The sequence below is a fragment of the Aulonocara stuartgranti genome, assembly GCF_965226115.1.
Source record: "Aulonocara stuartgranti genome assembly, chromosome: 9".
Classification (NCBI taxonomy): domain Eukaryota; kingdom Metazoa; phylum Chordata; class Actinopteri; order Cichliformes; family Cichlidae; genus Aulonocara; species Aulonocara stuartgranti.
In genome coordinates, this window is record NC_138960.1 from 20,068,792 (window position 1) to 20,088,361 (window position 19,570).

The 19,570-nt window shown below is 38.3% G+C and overlaps 1 protein-coding gene and 1 long non-coding RNA gene across 4 annotated transcripts in view; one reads left to right on the forward strand and one right to left on the reverse strand.

Moving 5' to 3' along the window:
- Positions 1 to 19,570, reverse strand: part of LOC309714923 — a 170,569-nt gene that overhangs the window by 38,731 nt on the left and 112,268 nt on the right. The gene's annotated exons all lie outside the window — the stretch shown is intronic.
- LOC309714919 (cadherin-7-like) overlaps positions 1 to 19,570 on the forward strand; it is a 114,629-nt gene that overhangs the window by 14,740 nt on the left and 80,319 nt on the right. The window contains exon 2 of one of the 3 annotated variants that reach the window (XM_082547645.1): positions 7,545 to 7,575. The exons of the other annotated variants lie outside the window; for them this stretch is intronic. Within the exon in view, the coding sequence (XP_082403771.1) occupies positions 7,545 to 7,575 (31 nt within the window). The remainder of the gene's footprint in view (positions 1 to 7,544; positions 7,576 to 19,570) is intronic. 3 annotated transcript variants of the gene reach the window in all.

Sequence of the window (19,570 nt, forward strand, 5' to 3'; positions counted from 1 at the left end):
AGAATCAGAATCAGAAAGGGGTTTATTGCCAAATGTTGAGCAGGTTTACAACATTAGGAAATTGCTGCGGTGCTTCAGTGCAAACATAGTGTCATAAATAGCACTTAAATAGACATGAAAAAAATAAAAGTAGGAATAAGAATTAAAAGTGCTACGTAGAAAGATATGTGCATGAGATATACATGAGATATATACATGAGAATAAGAATAGAGTGCTACGTGGAAAGATATATACATGAGTGCAGGTGGTGATCAGTGCCAAACATGGAATGGTGCAGTGACACAGCGTAGGGTCATGTGTTAGTGGCGGGGACAGTCATATGGTTATTGTTCATGTGTCCAACAGCAGAGGGGAAGAAACTGTTCTTATGGCGAGAGGTTCTGGTGCGAATGGACCGGAGCCTCCTGCCTGAGGGGAGCAGGTCATGTTTGAAAGTACCACCTAAGGAGTACTACAAGGGGTACTTGTACCTCGGGGGGTACATAAAGTTCAGTATTAGCTTAGCTCAACAGAAAGTCTTGGCTGAAATCATTGTTGTCTCCTACTGATAATGATAGCCTGATAGAACAATGACACTACCAGACAGAGTAGAATAAAGAGTTTGTATTGAGAGAGTTCTCCCTCCACTGTAAAACAACTCAGCTGTTAACAACATGTTTAAGCTCCAAATGTCAGTTGTAAAATGATTCTGGCAGTCTCGTCCAAGCATCTGTCTTACTTGTGAAACATCTTTCTTTACAGCATGTTGCTCAATGTTTATCATTGGCATTATTTTAGCCTAGAGTTTGCTTTGATGTGGCTGTTAGACAGGTGGCTACATTGTAAGCTGGCTACTAGGATTCGTCTCCAGTAATTAAAGCTTTTATTGCGTTTTTGTCATATACCTTCCTTTTTGGATTTTCTATGAATTTATTTAACAAAGAATTATAGGTTGCAGTACATTTTTTGCACTTGAAAGTATTGTATTTACATAATACTTTACACTAATTAACAGGTAGCTAAATCTGTTTGCTAAATTACTCTGCTAAAACTATTATTAATATTGCTTATTACTTTATTGTTTCCACCTAGTTACCCCACTATTACCACGTTATTAATAAACTATAATAGAATGTGCCATGACGAATAAATATTTAGGCAACTTGTTTGTTTATGCAGATTAACCCCTGTTACAGCTGTTGCAGCTAACGTGTTTCTAAAGGTGCAACTCTAGCTTTGGTGCACTGAATTATATCGTACTTCTTCATCCAAGCCACCAATGAGATGGGCAGATTTTATACATTGCTCTGGGAACATCGACTGTTGAAGAATAAACTCAAACCTGTCAATATACATTTGCATTACTGTATAATGAGAAATCTGTCATTTCTCACTATACAACTTCAACAACTGTGAATTAATCATACTTTGTACGTGACAACCTAGCTTACTTTTCCTCTCCTCTAAACATATTGATAATTGCCCCCCAAAAATACTAAAATTGAGACTTTATGACCCAGGGGTTAATGTCACATTAGCTAAATCCATATTTTAGACTATACGGTTAACACTAGAGCTAATGTAAAAATTTTACTTTTACAAATCACACCAACCACATTAAGCATTGCTATGTACAGTAGCAGATTATGAGAGCCAATTAAAATTTGAGTATCACAAAACTGTGATTAATACTGAAAGTCTTCTTACATCAGGCTTCTTTCTCTTCGTAAATGGCTGAAGGGATAAAAATAAACAACTTACATTACTTTCTCACCTTAACCTGATTACTCTCAGTAATCTGCTTTTTTTTTATCTCCCTTTGTGTCTCTGTGTGTGTCCAAGTATGTGTGTTGAAACTGCAGCTATGCCAGAGTAACTTGAAGTCCTCCATCTCCTCCCATTCTCTCCACACACTCAGTTTTTTCCCTACCCTGCCCCCACACCCTCCACTAGACATTTCCCATCCAATAGATGAAGGGACCCTAATATGCTAAAACCGGGGATGCATTGGCCACCTCTCGCTGTAATTAAATTCAGTCATAATGAATCATAGCCCTTAATCCTAAAACAGGCTATATTTCCACTGGGAGGAGAAATGACCTACATGTACTGGAAAAGCTCTTGGTATAGCGTTTCTATGTCTTCCTTTCTTGGCGTCCTTTCTGAAAGCATGACAAATGCTCACAAACCTTACTTTGAACTGTGTTAAAAGTAAACGACAAGTGTTAGCATGCCTATTTCCATATCAGTGCTGTTCATTTATATACATATGGCACAGGGCATACTTAACAAAATCAGGTAGCAGCTTCAAACACCTCATAACAAGTCATGCCACACTGCAGGTTTTTCTAAAAAAAATGTAGCCAAATCTTCTTTCGTGCATTCTTTATGTTCAGCTGATGGTATGTGACTTGTGTAGCAATTTGATGTCCAACAGCCCTTTAGCTTTATATAGAAGAATTTGTGCATAGTAACATGAGGAAATTAGGGTATTGTATGAGCCAGTCATCAGACTAATGTCCATGATTCACAATGGAGCCTGTATACCTTTGCTCTAAAAGGCGTATTTCATCATTTGCAGACCGTGTTGGTTGCGGCCCAAGATACTGTCAGTACACTGTGTAAAATATGCACTTGGTAGCGGGAGACCAGAAATAGAATGCGTACTTTGTTTGCCTACAGATAAGAAAGAAATGCTGAATTTTGTTGCAATGGAGAGAAATCCATTAATTATGAATTGCATCTTTGTTTTTGTGGTTGAATCACCGTGTTGAAGTCATTAGTCGTTCTTTTTTAATTGCACATTGTCACTAATTGCATCACAGAATGTCAAATTTCACCTTTTAAATTCAGCTTTTATTTCGCCTAATAATAGGGTTGCACTATCATTCATGTTTAACTGAGAGCTGAAAAAACAGGTCGTTTTTCATCTGTACAGATTGCATGGTGTTGTTGAGGAATCATATACGAAGACTAAGGCCCAATTTACACCTGGTGTTAACATGTGGTGGATTAATGACATCCGCACGCTTGTGCATTGACACCTGGCAGGAAAATGCTTTCTCATTATCTTGATCTGTCTGCATTGTAATCAAAGATCACTTGCGAAATGAGGCAGAGTTAGCAGCAGTGCCACTTGCTGCTATAATTTATTTTGAATTCATTTTTTGTAAGGAAAGACTTGCGGTGACTAATAGGAAGGAAGCAGAAAGCAACAAGAGCTGGAATTATGTGACCTTTCAACTAGTTTCAACTTTAGTTGGTTTAAGAATGTGGTCACACTGCAATAATTGCCTTTACACCTGGGTAAAATACCATCACAGTGGAAACCATGCCACCTCCACATGTATTCTGAATTGTCCCACCTTGCATAGACACAGTTGAATGAAAAAGAGTTGTGTGCAAGTCCAAGAGAATAAAGAGTCTGTATTTAGAGATCTGTACTTAGAGTACAATGCTAATACTTTGCTGCTTTGCTGATATGAGAATCCATCAATGTTCAGCATTTTAGCATCAATTATATTTACAAAAAAAGCTAATTAGAAATAATTTGATGTCTGGGGCCTGGATCTCCTCCATGCCTGCTTCATGCCCTGGGGGACGGGGCTATGGCTCGCTACATCCTCTTGCAGACCATTACATGTGGAAACCATTTGAATACAAGCGCGCTGATCCACACAGGTATGCACACGGGTGTTCACTGCTCGTAGACTTAAATTACACCTTTCTTGGCTGCTACTGCACATTGTGTGCTGTCTGTCCTGCGTGCTGCACAACAACATTGAATATTTAGTATTTACTGCTGTTTACACTTAGCTAGATTAATGCGATGGTGTTGTGTTTAGTATGTTGCTTTGGGTTTTTTTTGCTTGTTTTCTATTCTTCTTCTCTCAACAAGTCAAGTCAAGTCAAGTCAAGTTTATTTATAGAGCACATTTAAAAACAACCAAGGCTGACCAAAGTGCTGTACAGTAAATACAGATAAAAATACAATAGAACACAATTTCGTAATAACACCTCGCTGATAAAAATAAAATAAAAATATAAAACAAATAAATTAAACCTTTCTAAAAGCCAATGAAAAGAGGTGAGTTTTAAGAGCGGTTTTAAAAGTTTCTAGGCTTTTGGAGAGTCTGACGTGAAGAGGTAAACTGTTCCACAGTCTGGGTGCAGCCACAGCAAACGCCCTCTCTCCCTTTGTCTTTAATTTATACCTGGGAACATCTAAAAGCATCAGGTCGGCTGACCTCAAAGATCTCCTGGGGCGATAAGTACTAAGGAGTTCTGACAGGTAAGAAGGTGCAGTGCCATTTAAAACCTTAAAAGCCAGCAATAAGATTTTAAAATCAATCCTAAAGGCAACTGGGAGCCAGTGGAGAGAGCAGAGAACCGGAGTGATGTGGTCTCTTTTTTTTGAACCGGTCAACAGGCGAGCGGCAGCGTTCTGCACCAGTTGAAGGCGATGTAGACAGGAACGATCTAGGCCAGCATAGAGGGAATTGCAGTAGTCTAGCCGTGAAGTAATAAAAGCATGGACCACCCTTTCTAGATCGTTCCTGCAAAGGTAAGACTTGACTTTGGCTAAAATCCGCAAATGATAAAAAGATCCCTTAACTACAGAGCTAATTTGTTTATCAAGTTTAAAAGCATTGTCAAAAATAACACGAGCCTTTCATTAAGGTGATCCAGGAGATTTTTTTTCTCCCCCCTTTCTCACTGTCCCTCTCCCCTTCTGTTTTTCTTTTCCTTCCTCTTTCTTTCTCCCTTTCCTATCCCTCACTCATGTCTGTCCCGTCTGTAACATCTGAAAATAAAATATAATAAATAATAAAAACAAAGGTCGATCAAATGGACCAATACGGCAATGCCACGATGATCCATTTGGTAAAGTAAATCCATTGGGTATCCTTGTTGGTCTTCAGACAACAATTCTGATGGCTAAAGAACCAAATGGGACAGGCAAAAAAAAAAGAAAAAAAAAAGAAATAATTTGATAATAGATTTACTTAGAATAATTTTTTTTTTAAATATTTATTTTTAATTTTTAGCCTTTATTGACAGGAAAGCAAGAGTAACTGGCACACAGCCCAGGACAGTCTCAAACACAGGCCTCTGCAGTAGACCTCCGCAGTGGCATGGGTCACCTACGCCAGCGGTCCCCAACCCCCAGGCCACCGACCGGTACTGGTCCATGTCATTTGGTACCAGGCCGCAAGAGTTGAGGCTTGGGTGTGAAATTTATGGTTTTCAGGGTTTTTATCGTTAACTCGGTTTTCCTGGGTCTTTTCCCGTGTTGTAGTTGTGTCTTATTTTGAAAGAAATGTTAGCACGTTACCGTAGCGACCAGAGAGCATTAAGGGGCAGAGAGAAGGATGTTACTCTCAATGTTGTTGGCGCATTTTCAGGAGGACGCTGCTAATAAAGTTACACAATTACACAGTGAATTTGGGTTTATTATTATATTTACAAAATACCACAGTTTTTGTCTTGGTCGTATCATTTTATTTTGTTGTATTTATCCACGACACCTTAAAGCCCGGTCCGGGAAAATATTGTCTGGCATTAAACCGGTCCGTGGTCCAAAAGGTTGGGGACCGCTGACCTACACAACCAAGTGAGCTATACCGGCGGCGGCGCCTTATTATAAATAGGAATTTTATTGCAATCCACCTTTAACCTACTAAAAACATACCCAACATACACTAAGACAATAAGCTGTATCCTTTTTTCCCCCAAAGGTATTTAATTTAAAGTCTAATTGTAATCACCATGTTCCTTGCACTCTCCTTATCTAAGATGAAAATAAAACACAAAAACCTGCGTAGCATTTAGCACTCGGATACTTTAGTGAAGAAAATGAACACTCGTCATTACTGACTCCACATGGCTTATTTTGGAAATTTGATAGGATCACACTTTCACAACCCACGGCTAATTTATAAAACCATAACAACAATAACAGCACTGAAAAGTGCTGGTGGCTGAATCAATTCTCTTTCAATTTCAGGGACAATGGGGATAAGTGGATCTTAGCTGGTGCAGATAATGTTTAGTCGCAGTGTTTTTTTCTTTGCATTTTTGGAAGTTTTTTAAATGCTGATACAAACCAAGGACATTGACTGTGTGTCATGGTCCTGGGTCATTTTGGCCCAGCGTTTTGTGTTTCCTTGAAGTTCATTTTTGTGCTTTGTGTTTATTCTGATTTTGTATTGGTTTAGGGTTGAACCTGTAGTTTGGTGTGTGTATTCAGCCCTACCTGTGTCTGTCCTTGGTGCTCTGTTCATGTCCCCGTGCTGTGTTGTAAATCAGTCTGTGTGTTCCTGCTTTACTTTGAAGGCTCATGTTCTGGATTTCCTATTCTATTTTGAAGGTCTGTGTCTGTTGTCATTGTGTTCAGCTTGTGTCCTCCGGTCCTCATGTGTATTAGGTTCAGCTGTTCTTCCCTCCTGTGTGTGATTACCTGATTACCTTGTGTGTGTATATTTAGTGGGTGTCGGTCTGTGTTCATTGTCGGCTCGTCTGCGTTCTATGGTGTTCCTGTCTCTGCGTCTCTCTGCCCCGCACCCCTTTTGTATGGTCTCAGGTTTGTCATTTAGTTCTCCCAGTTTAGGTTTCTTCAGTTGTTTTGTCATGCCTCACTGCCTGTTTCTGCCATTGTCACTTTGTAAATAAACATCACTCGTATCATCAGTCACTGCTGCATTTTGGGTCCTCCCTTTCCTCCACACCACACGGCTCACTCCGCCAGCCGTGACACTGTGTGTGAATTTGCTTTTAAATGACGTCTCTTGTGAGCAATCTCTTTCTTCTTTTTCCTTTTCTTCTTTTTATATAAATGTGAGTCTACGGTAAAAAATGTACCTTTACATAAAAAAGTCAACTGCTTTTATGACTGTATCAGAACTACGCGTATTAAATGGCTTTCATTCAAAAGAACATCAGCCTTATGCTGACAATTTGCTGTGGCCTATGGACAATGAAAGGTAAAGGTGCTAGACACATTATTTCCCTTCTTTTCAGATCAAATTCCATCCCTTTCAGTTCCTTTTTGCTTCCATTTTGACACACACAGCTGAAATTCTGTTAAATTTAGCTGCTGCGGAGAAGTTTGAGGGATTTCTGTGAAGATATCCTGTTCTTGGAACCAAGCCCATTCATTTTCTATGGCGGAGATGAGTTCATAGTCTGACAGTGTTAAATTATGCTGCGGGGCTAAGGCTATGCAAAGACTATGGGGTGATTCAGAGATGGATTGGGCTATGATCTAAGGTTGTTATTGAATTTGGCTCCTGATATCCCTCAGAATGAAGAATGGAGTCAGGAGAGTGATTTGCTCCTTTTTTTTCTTGGTGCGAGACTAAATATATTCACTACTGGAGGGATTGTGTACACATCAAAAGTCTTCCTTCCCAAAGGCCCTCTCATGTTGGGGTTTAATAAGGTATTTTATTGTTTGAAGTAGTACTGCTTGTTTGAGTTGTTTATAATCCCTTTGGATCGTAGCAGCACAGTCGGTAGTGTAAAAGAGATGGCATTATTCTTGTTTTCTTTTCTTTTTCCACAGCACTGGGCTTTCGTTACATTTTATAAAGCAGGTAGGCTTTTTTTTATTCTTTCTCTAAAGAACTGGGGAAAGCTGGGGTCACAGGGCACATGCTGTACTTCAATGCCAGTTGCAGATGATTGACTTTATGCCTGACTATTGCATATAGGCGCTGCAGAGAAGAGAAGGAGTCAAGGTAAAGAAGCTCACGTAACAGTCCTTGAATGTATTATAGTGAATGCATTGTGTCTGGTCTCTCCACCTGGTTGAGGCACTGGAATCGTGCCTGTCCCATTTATGTCGTTCTAGCATTTAGCAGTCTTTTGTACTGCTGTGTATTCTCCTGCTTGTGCAAAGTTTCCACTCCTGAGCTTTGGGAAAAAAAGCTTACCAATTTCTGTGTTTAAAAATAGCATTAATTACAATCTTTTAAAACAGTATCAAACACAATTAGACATTGCATTATATCTAGTATTGTGAATTCTTTGATACAACTAAGCGTAAATTTTGTGACATTTTTCTGGCAAAACTATCTAGAGTTGCTAAGACAAGCAATCTTAGTCCCAATAGAACAACAAAAATTTCATTGAGGCAGACTTACTTTCTGACTACACCTTCTCTCCTCTGGCAGCAGCTGATTATGTATTGCACGTATCAAGCACGTCATTATCAAAACTGAAGCATCCAGCGTCTTACCTGTTCCCAAGTCATATCCAGGGAGTGGAGACTGGTTTAGATTCTGTGCTTCATTACATTAAAATTTGACTTTGCCACGTGTTTCTGGTATGTCACAGGTCTATACAGGTTTTCCAGAAAGGAAAAAAAATAAAATAAAAAATGCGGCAGCACGGTGGCACGGTGGTTAGCACTGTTGCCGCACAGCAAGAAGGTCCTGAGTTCAATTCCAACATCAGGCCGGGGTCTTTCTGTGTGGAGTTTGCATGTTCTCCCCGTGTTTGCGTGGGTTCCCTCCGGGTACTCCGGCTTCCTCCCACCGTCCAAAGACATGCAGCTTGTGGGGATAGGTTAATTGGATAACCCAAATTGTCACTAGGTGTGAATGTGCGAATGAATGAGAGTGCGAATGGTTGTCTGTCCCTGTATGTTGGCCCTGCGACAGACTGGCGACCTGTCCAGGGTGTACCCCGCCTCTCGCCCTATGACAGCTGGGATAGGCTCCAGCGCCCCCCCGCGACCCTGAAAAAGGATAAGCGGAAGCGAATGGATGAAAAAAAAAATGCTCAAAAGGCCTCAAATAAAAAAAAAAAAAAACGTGGTTTACTTGCAACTTACATGCAAATATATATGGATAACAAAGAGCTCTTCTTTCAAGGAAGATCCAATTTTCTTGCATGATTAGTTGTAAATTAGATGCTTCTTTCTGAAGCATGCAGAACAGATTCTTAATGAGTTCTTAATCACGCCAAGTTTTAAAGCAATTGATTACAAAATATTACAAAATGCTGCTAACATTTTCAACTGTCATTTAAATTTTGAAGAGGCATGCAGTGTTTAATAATACAGAGTGAGAAATCTGTTCCTTTAGGTTTAAATCATGCAGAGGACAAGCTGTAGCACATACCTAGATGAGTGAGAAGTACAACTCCATTGTGGCCATCTGACAGGAAAGAAAAATTGGCACTCTGTGTGATACAGTATACGAGCACAGTTTGACTTTAAACTCAAGCAGAGAGATGTGTCATAGATTTGAAATAGACTGAGAACATACATATATTACACTTGACTCTGTTCCTGAGCTGAAAATTGGTTCACTTTTCAGTTGACAGCAGCAGTACAATTTTCTGTGCAAAAGCTTAGAGCTGCAGCGATTAGAAAGAAAGCGAAATAATACAATATTATCTAGTTTGATTATCTATTAATCACACACACCAAAAAAAGCTCTTTCAGCCTCACAAATATAGAAACATTTTCATTTTTCTTTGACATTTTCAAATGAAAACAAAGTGTTTGCATATTAGCTGATTAGGTGCAGAGCTACCCAAGTTCACACTAACCTGAATTACAAATAAGAGTCATGTCTTGGAAATGAATCTGTATTAATTGCAAGAGCTTTGGCAGAAGAAAAAGGGTAGTCCTTAAACTAAAATCTGCCCCTATTCCAAAACGTACTTCACTCACGTTTATCAGTGTTGCATGTGTAGGTATGAAAGCACAATGTGATATAGTGCGTGTGTCATAGTTATTTAAGAGACGGGAACAAGCATACACAAATATGATATAGTGCGGTCATTGCTGACTGCGAGCTGTAGGCTTTCATGATAATTAGCCGCTGACTGTAATGCAGCTACGTAAATGCGCTGTGGGATCATTTGTGTCTGGTTTATTTGCTGTAGATGATCAGATCTACTTTACATGGCATCCCATTAATTTAGGTACATTATTTAAAGTACATGATTAACATGGCGTTCAGCCTATTCAATATACACATTTAAATGATACATGTGGCGTTTGAGTAAATCATTTGGTGTTTCTAGTCTTGTTAATTTTACTTTCTGACCTGAGACAAAATAGGCTGATTTTATTAGGTGTAAATTAAATTCTTTGTCTTCACCTTCCAAATTAGCACACTGGGTTAGAAGTTTGTCTGAAACTGTTATGAGGTCGAACTTCTCTATCTAAAATCTTGACAGATATTAATACTGACAGAATCTTCAAACTACCATGTCCACCAGTGGATTTAATTTACGACAAGGAAAATCAAAATCTCGACTTTCCCCAAGACTCTTGCTCTGTCCTTTTTTGATCTCCTTTTTTGTTTGTTGGGCTCCCCATCTATACATAAAATCAGCTGCTTTCCAGCCTCAGGTATGTTGTCTGTGCATTCAGGGAAATCAATTAGTGAAGCAGACCAGAAGACAAAGTCAGCCAAAATTAAACAGAGAAAACTCTTTGTACAGTGCTCGCACTGAGGATTAATAATGGATGGTAGACATGGTTTGACCTCTGTACTGAAAAAAAATGAGCATAAGTAAATATATCTCACCCGAGTGAGTTACAAATGTGTTGCTCTTTCACCCAGAATCCTTTGTATGTCTCAGAGAGGATGAATTGACACATTTGATTGGATTTATTAAAGAAAAGCCTGTTACAGTTACTCGCGTGGCATTGAGTGCATTTTTGTGGCTGTTTAATGGATCATGTTTGGGCTGTTGTTGCAAATTCATTGCACTTATCTCAACGGGAGGAAGTTACTTTTAGCACTGGAGTTTTCCAAATTAGGAGAAGTAGTGGTGGCACGGTGGCACAATGCTTTGCACTGTTGAATTCCACCCTCTGTGTGGAGTTTGCATGTTTTCTCCTGGTACTCCAGCTGCCTTCCACAGTCCAAAGACATGCTTTAGTGGGGATTGGTTAATTGTAAACTCTAAATTGCCCTTCAGAATGGTTGTCTGTATCTCTGTTAGCCCTGTGACAGGCTGGTGACCTGACCAGGGTGTACCCTGCCTCTCACCCTAAGACAGCCGGGATAACCCCCCCGTGACCCTGATAAGCGGCAGAGAATGGATGGAAGAAAAGGTTGTGTAGATTTAAGACTTTTTCGGTCTAAAGAGCTTTGGCTCTAGGATATTATTGACAGAAAATGCCTCTGAAATCTGGCCTGTTTGTTAAGTACTGTATATTTTAGGTCTTTAATTTTGAAAACATACACTATCAATGAATTATAATACCTGGTGATACCTATTATAGTCCAATCAATACATGATTTGAAGCATGATGTTGATATTGGATTTTTTTTTTCTTTAATTTTATGGTTTTATCCCACAAATACTGGCAACGAATATTTAACAAAGCCAAGTTTTATCAGCAGAAACTTCTATCCTAAGGGCGTATTCAGTTCGAATTGAATAGGAAATGCTTAGTTGAAAGAAAAATTCACATAAGACATAAGTTGGTAGGATAAAATGTGTAGTGCCTCAAGCAGCTGAAGAAGATTGAAGGGTTACATTTGATGTATATTCTTGTTAGCATGGGTAAGTTAGAGTCATCCTGTTTTGAATAAACTGATGAGATGAAAAATAGGTAATTCTTGCCAGGTCATGCACTTCTGGTTTGATTTCGAATCACAGCCCATGAAGAGTCATGACTTCCGCGCTCTCTCCCCAAACTTCTGCTGACTCCTCATCTCTTGGCCTCAGGGTCTTGTCAGCAGACGGTGGCATACACAGCAAAGATGTCACGCTCATTCTTGTGCTGTCTGGGACTCTTAAGGCAATGGCACGGCGACAGGAACAACACATTGGTTTCCCAAAAGTGGCAGCTGAGATCAAAGTTAACTTGTTCTTGAGTACCAGATTCCCAGATGTCATGTGGGCAATAGATGGAATACAAGAACTGATAGTACAACATTTACACAAAGAGGAGGCACATCTACTGCACGGATGTCCAAGGTGTCTGTACTGTGAAGCGTTTCTTTCAAATGTAGTTTTCAGGTTCAACTCCATTTTACTCATTCAGACCACATGAGATAATTTGAATAAATCTATGTAATCCCTGTAATCTCCTAGTCTCAGCTGGTTTAATAGCTTACAAGGTTCAGCCTACAGAGATATTAACGAATTGTGTGTGGGGGGGATTAAAATATGGTGCATTGACTATATAACACAATATCCATTATTTTGGTTTCATGGCTCTAAATTACAGGCTTTAGCTAATCTGTTTGTTTCAGATTTTTATGCATTAGTTAGTTACAAGTTGGAATATAAGTTTCCTATAAGTAGTGACTGGAAAGTTTGGGTGAAAGCTGTATAGAAACTGGAAACTCGGTTACAACAAATCCAACGTGGCATGAATTCTGCATTAGGCCATCAGCTAAATAGTCATGGACATAAATTTCCCACAAGCACTTGTAATTGACAACTTTCTGAAATTGTCTTAAGCCTTAAATAGCTTCCCCAGCTGATTCTAAATTTGCCGTGCTGCTAATTTGCACATGTCTAAGTAAATACTTATACAAGTGTTTGGAAGTTCAGTCCTCAGAGGGCGAGTGTTTCTTAGCTGATGTGACTGATATATTGCTCTATGAACAAGCCAGCTGTCTTATTGGCCCAGACGATGGAGAAACTTCACAGGCTCATCAGAAAACCTCTTCACGCTTTAGCTATGACTTTTACTAAAGGCCACTTTCAATAAATGTCAGGCTCCAAACATTGGTAAACAGTTTTAGCTCTGATCAAATTCCAGAGGGGTGCTATACACGGTGATGTCTGCAGGATTACAAGGGTACCACTTCGGAAATGGCACATTAAACAAATGGAGCATTTCCCACTGGTGACGGCAGTATTTATTCCCACCACTGAGGAGGCCTGCCCTTTCACTTCACGTCCTGCTCAACCAAACTTTAAACCCCTCCCCATTCCTACGCATTACTGATATGGACTTGCTTCGTTCTAGTTACAAACTGCAGATTTGTGAGTGCCTGCGAGCCTGTCTGCCTTATCCATGATATATTTCTGTGTTGTAGTAAGACACAGGAATAGGCCACAAGTAATTCAATTCAATTCAATTCAATTTTATTTATATAGCGCCAAATCACAACATAAGTCGCCTCAAGGCGCTTCATAGATACAGAGAAAAAAACCCAACAATCATATGACCCCCTATGAGCAAGCACTTTGGCAACAGTGGGAAGGAAAAACTCCCTTTTAACAGGAAGAAACCTCCGGCAGAACCAGGCTCAGGGAGGGGCGGCCATCTGCTGCGACCGGTTGGGGTGAGAGAAGGAAGACAGGATAAAGACATGCTGTGGAAGAGAGACAGAGGTTAATAACAGATATGATTCAATGCAGAGAGGTCTGTTAATACATAGTGAGTGAGAAAGGTGACTGGAAAGGAAAAACTCAATGCATCATGGGAATCCCCCGGCAGCCTATATCTATTGCAGCATAACTAAGGGAGGATTCAGGGTCACCTGGTCCAGCCCTAACTATATGCTTTAGCAAAAAGGAAAGTACAGTTTGACATTAAGGACATGGCAGGCCAAGGTGCTTTCAATCCACACGCTTCCTCAGACCATCATAGTTTGCCATTCAACATATCTATCGTCATACTACTTCCTCATTCAGACATACATAACCTTATTACTGATTTATTACTATCTTTCACATTTCATTGATCTTTTTTGTTTGTTTTATTTGTCTTTTTTTCTTTGTTTAAATAAATTGGTTATTAATTGGCCTTCACCTCGCGTCTTATCTTTCTGTCACAGTGTACGAGCCCGGCTGTGTGACAGCTTGCACCAAGTTATTGGTACATTTTGTCTCCATGATTTTTCCCATTTCTCACACAGGCAAGTTTTACTTAAACATTGATACAGAGAATTTGAAATTAAAAAAAAGATTGCATCAATGTTTCTCCTGCTCTTTCTTTTGATGTGTACCTGTGATCTTGCTGATGTTTTTCCCTGCAGTTCTGCAAAAACCTCAAACATAACTCCCATAAAGAAAGCAATGAACATGACTGTCAGCCTAACTTCGCTTCTCAGTGATTGCCAACTTAATACGTAGTACTTAAAATTAAATCACCCATTATACAATGTTGTTATTATATCATCCATTTAAACGTTTGAGTTAAAGGATGTGGGATTTTGTCATTGCCAGTTATGCACTGATTGCTCAAAAGAAATATGAAATCCAAGTAACACTTAAGAAAAAAGTCATGCCTTTGTCACAAAGACATACAATATAAAACATTTTCTTTGTGCGCTGTAAATTAAAAACACTTAGAAATAACCCAGCTGCTGTAAAGTCCAAACATGGTAAAAGACGCCTGATGAATTAACATTTCATAATAATATGTTGGATTATGTTATATTTTAGAGGAATACCAAAATATAATTACTTATTTAAAATTTTGTTATTTATTTATAGAGCATGAGTCTCTACATGAGATGATTTAAGAGACATGGTTTAAAATATCCTTCACAGAACTATGAAGAAAATACAGCTAGCATTATTGCTCTCATAGCTCTCATAGTATGCACCATAAGCTTTTGCTAGCTAGAAGACAGCTGAGCGCTAAAATCCACAAATGAGCTGAAAGCAAAAGACAGGTAATTACAGAGTTTATAGGCCATACAGGCCAGGATGCCCTGAAGACACAGTTTATCAGCTAGAGGCTTACATGACTAAGTAATAGTCTATGCTTCTGGAAACTGTGTGATTTATGGCTAATAATAAGTTAGTTAATGTCCTCCTGATCCACATCTCCAATATTTTGATTGTTCATTGTCCTTGTCGGTCATCGTCATCCGCGTATTGGGGGTGACTAGCCTCTGAGAAGAGATTATTGATGTTACTGTCATCAGGCGGTCACCTCGGAGTGCTCAGAGCAATGAGTACTCTTCACTGAATTGGTTTTTAATCAAAAAATCGTGTGTTAAAAACCACTGAAGCCTGTTTGCTGTGAAGAGCCTGAGTGCATGTAAAAAACACAAAAAGCAAAATGAGCAAACAAACATAAGCAATTATGTTTCTCCAAATGTAAAAAAAATGAATGGCATGAAAATTCTGTCGAAATAAAAAAAACAAGGGGGAAGTAAATGAATAGAAATGAATTCACAGCTATTTCTATTTTGATTGTGTTTCTTCATTTTATCTGAATACTGTACCTTATCAAATAATGGGACATTATTACACTTCATCTTTCACAGCCGTGTGTTATGTCAGCCCAGCTGGATATTCATTGGCTGCACTCCATCAAATATGCACATATACTATAGGAGGCATGACTGAATATTAGCACAACAATGGCGAAGATAAATAAGAGGATAAAACTTTTATGAAGGGTATTAAACCACCCTTATTTACCTTCTGTCACATTCCAATCAAGTTTCAAGTTTCCATGACTTGTAGACTAGCAAAGGTCACCAATATTGATTGCATAACAACATCACTTTGGCCTTTATGAAAACACAAACACGTGTGTTAATTTATCATGCTATTCTTTGTTTGTTCATCATATTACTTTACGTAGTGAGCGGGTAAAAATGGTTGTTCATAAATACCAAACAAATTAAGAATAAAACCATATGTTTATTTACTGTTCTTCTTTCTTGCAAGCTACTATACATATTCCTTGGATACAGGCGTGTATAAGTGTTTGATGAACATTTATTTAGAGATATCCATGATAACTAATTCCAGTGACATGTACCGTACACGTAATGCAAACAACTTTGTCAGTTTGTTACTTGTTGATCTTTAGGCTTTGGCTCCTTTGCCGGAGTCTGCATACGCTCGGCTGTGTCATCAGTCTGGGTTCTTGGCTAACTTTGCGTTGGCATGCTCGCAAAATAAAATCAGCTGATAGTCGCAGTGTGTGCAGATGAAAACCTTTCTAACACAATGCATAATACTTATAATTATAAGGTGCAGTTAGAGAATGTAGATGCTAATAATCCAGGTACCCTAGGCTGTTTTTATAGGAAGTGTAATCCAGATTGATGAATGTGTCTAGGAAGAGTTAAGAAAGAGACATACATGTATACATATGCTGCAATCATCATAGTTGAGTTCTTTGGAGGGAAACTCAATAATCCTGAACATGATCACTGGTTTCATGATTCGTCCTCTGGGGATCATGGAAGTCTAAAACTTTTATGACACTCCATTGAGAAGTTTTTGAAAAACTTTCTGGACTCAAAGGTGGTTGAATGATGGCTGACTGACAGCCAAAACTGCCATGCACAAGCCGAGCTTCTATAGGGTTTGGGCTGTAAATATATTAGATGGAAGAATTATCGTCACGCAGAGGAGGAACCTTGATTATCATCTTGTGGAGTGCGGTCCCCCTTCCCAGGCAATCTCCACTCGACAATTTAATTAATGTGACTCTGCCGACTCCATGCGACCTCATATGTGCGATCTGAACTACCCCAAAACCAACTGTGATGATTTAAATGTCTGCAAACCTTCTGGCATTAGAACACATTATGTTGAAGACAAGCTTCCAGATTTATGAAATGGATTACAAAACCCACATTATTATGGCAGCTTTAATGTTATCTGTATACAAGGGGCAGATCTGTTGTTTCTGCTTTCGGAAAATACAGCTTTAATTTGTTTTAGCAAATTCCTAGGGCCTTTTTCACATGACAGCCAATGGAGAGCGGCTGCAAGACAGATGGAAAGCAGCCACTTTGGAAGGGCCTGGCATCTTTGTTGGCGGAGGGGAACACTTTCTAAAGTTGCAGAACATTTTAACTTTTTTAGAGTAGACAGACTGTTTTTGTTAGTTAAATAATCACAAAGAATATGTGTAGGAGGTTTCACCTTACACAGCTGACACATTATAGCTGAAAGTAAGGCGGTAGAGTTAAGCTAGAGTGCTCGAGTCTTTGTTTGAACGCTGCACCCCTTTTGTCTACACTTTCTTTTTTTAACAAAATTTTACCATGGATAAAAGAAAAAAAAATCTTCAGAGGAACACATGTAGGTTTAGCCAATTCACGGTAACACACTGCCTAGCATTACTTTGGTTATGCATGATATATTATGGCTTTATCACAATGCCTAGCAACCGCAAATGAACAAGCTAAAATGACCCATTCGTAGCATTTATTATGTGCTTGCAACATCTTATAAAATTATGGTGTGAAATTAAGTTCATAATTGATTTCCACGAAACTTGAATTATGTATGATATAGTCTGACTTACCTAGCGACCACTTGCCAACAAGTTAAAATGATCCATTTGTAGGGTTTACGCACCCACAACACCTCAAAAAAGCACCATATCGTTTCAATTTCACAACGAAAATATCTCACTTATGTCCGCAAAACTTAAATTATGTGTGATATAGTATTATATACTATCACCACATTGCCTAACAACTACTTAACAACAGACTAAAACCATAATACTGTAGATTCGAATATAAATAGTAGGTAAAAAAGCAAAAAATACACTTCAGCTATCTTGACAGTGAAGAGAAGAATAAATTTGAACTATAACACACTTGGAATTTGTCTGTGTTATAAAAAGTCTACTTACATATCATAGATTTATATAAAATGTATTTAATTTTTTAGGATAGACTGGTGTTCCCTGCTTTGCATTTTAGTTCACATCTTATATGATCATAGAAGCTTGATATTTCTATAATTGCCACGTACCGTCTTTGATTGAACTTTTTTCTCCCTTTTTTAACTTGAAAGTCAAATTCTAATGAAAGGCGTACAGTAACTGCTTCAATTAATTATGATATTCTTGCACTTCTAAAAGGAACTAAGTTGACTATGCAAATGTAACTGAGTGTTATTAAGCTTTACATTTTAAGCAGGCAGTCATAATGTCAAAATAGTACATGTCAGTTTGTGATAAATTAATAAAAAATATTCATGATTAATGACCCAGGGCTATAGTCAATATGAATTTTAAATGAACACAGTGTTGGAGTGAAGTCAGAGGGCTTTTCCTTCTACTGTAGATGGACAGAGTTGGAGCAGAAAAACCATGAGTCTGGGACCATAGCTTCAGAACAGTGTGTCAAGTGATATTTATAGCCCGCCGTAGCTCATACTTTGCTGTATATCCTGCATGTGTCCTTTGCTGTAAAAATGAGGTCTTTTGTCACTTTAACCGGTATGCATGTGTTATTTTTTTCATTATGTGAGTGGATGCCTGCAGCAGTGTCACCTAAACTTTCTTTTATCTGAAACCACTTTTCCGAGCAGTCATTAAAATTCTGAGCTGGACTTGAGGGCTACACACAAACAGACTGATCCAATATTTCACCGCCAGTAATACATAAAGCTGTATAAACAATATGCATGCATAAAAACCTTGCAAATGCCTGTTCCCCATTCGTAAGAAATTATGGCAAGGATGTGCATACCCCATGCTTACTTCAGATCATGTTAGTTAAGTAAAAAAGAAAAATAAGAAGTGACACAATTTTGCATAAACCAAAACAGAGTGTGCATTGCTTATTGTCATTATATACTTCCTGTTTACACAATCAGACCTATGCAACACTTGACTATTGACTTTATAACTTTATAGTACAACTATTTATTCATATATAGTTTTTGGCAATTGCTGGTGATATAAAAAGCCTGTTCTTCAGCCTGATTTAATAGGCTCTGAACTAGTCTCTCATTTCTTTTTTTTCATTATGTTTTTTTTGTTGTTGTTTGTGATTCCAAAACAGAATCTAACATACTTGTCTTTAAATACTTCATTGTTTCTTTCTTCACAAGTTGGATGTTGTCTTCATAATCAAGTCTAATTACTACTTTTAAAATAGATTTTATATACAAACAATGAAATAAAGAATGGTTTACAGCCAGTAAATGTAGTGTTTTTTCTATGTACAAAAAGAATATGTATGCACAGTTTGCCAGTGTTATTAGAAACAGTCTCTACATAAAAGTTTAGACATGGTTCTCATAAACAAAATGAGCTGTCGTGGTTATTTTCAACGCTACGTTTGCACACAGCTACATTGGTGCCAAATTGTCTACAGATGTATGATCTATATCTCACATGTAGAAGCTTATGATCAATACAACTCTGAACACAGTTAAAACCAAGTAGAATGTAACTCCTGTTGCAAAGCAACATATTTTGTGCATTAATTTGTAGTTTCATATTGCTGATCCTTGGCATGTTGTAATTTCAGTCAAATCTGGAGACAGAGTTAAAATATTCTTTTCATTTTATCTTCCTGTAACAAATTTGGAGCATGAATTTGTGGTTTAATAATGCTTCCTTTCACCGAAAATAACTTAGTAACCAGTCATTTCTTCACAAGTAGTGTAAACACGTTAGACTGGGTGGTTTTTTTTATACACAGATCTTCTAATTTATATGCACAAGTGTATGGTCATGGTCAAAAAGAAAGTGCACTCTCAAGGAAAACACACTGTCACAGAAGCTAAAATAACAGTTTGCAGTCTGGCACATTCAGGTGTTTGGCAACAAAGTGCCAATAATGAGGAAAATCAGTAATGATAATATATATATATGTATGTGTATATATATATATATATATATATATATATGGCAGCAAAGTTGCATCATATTGA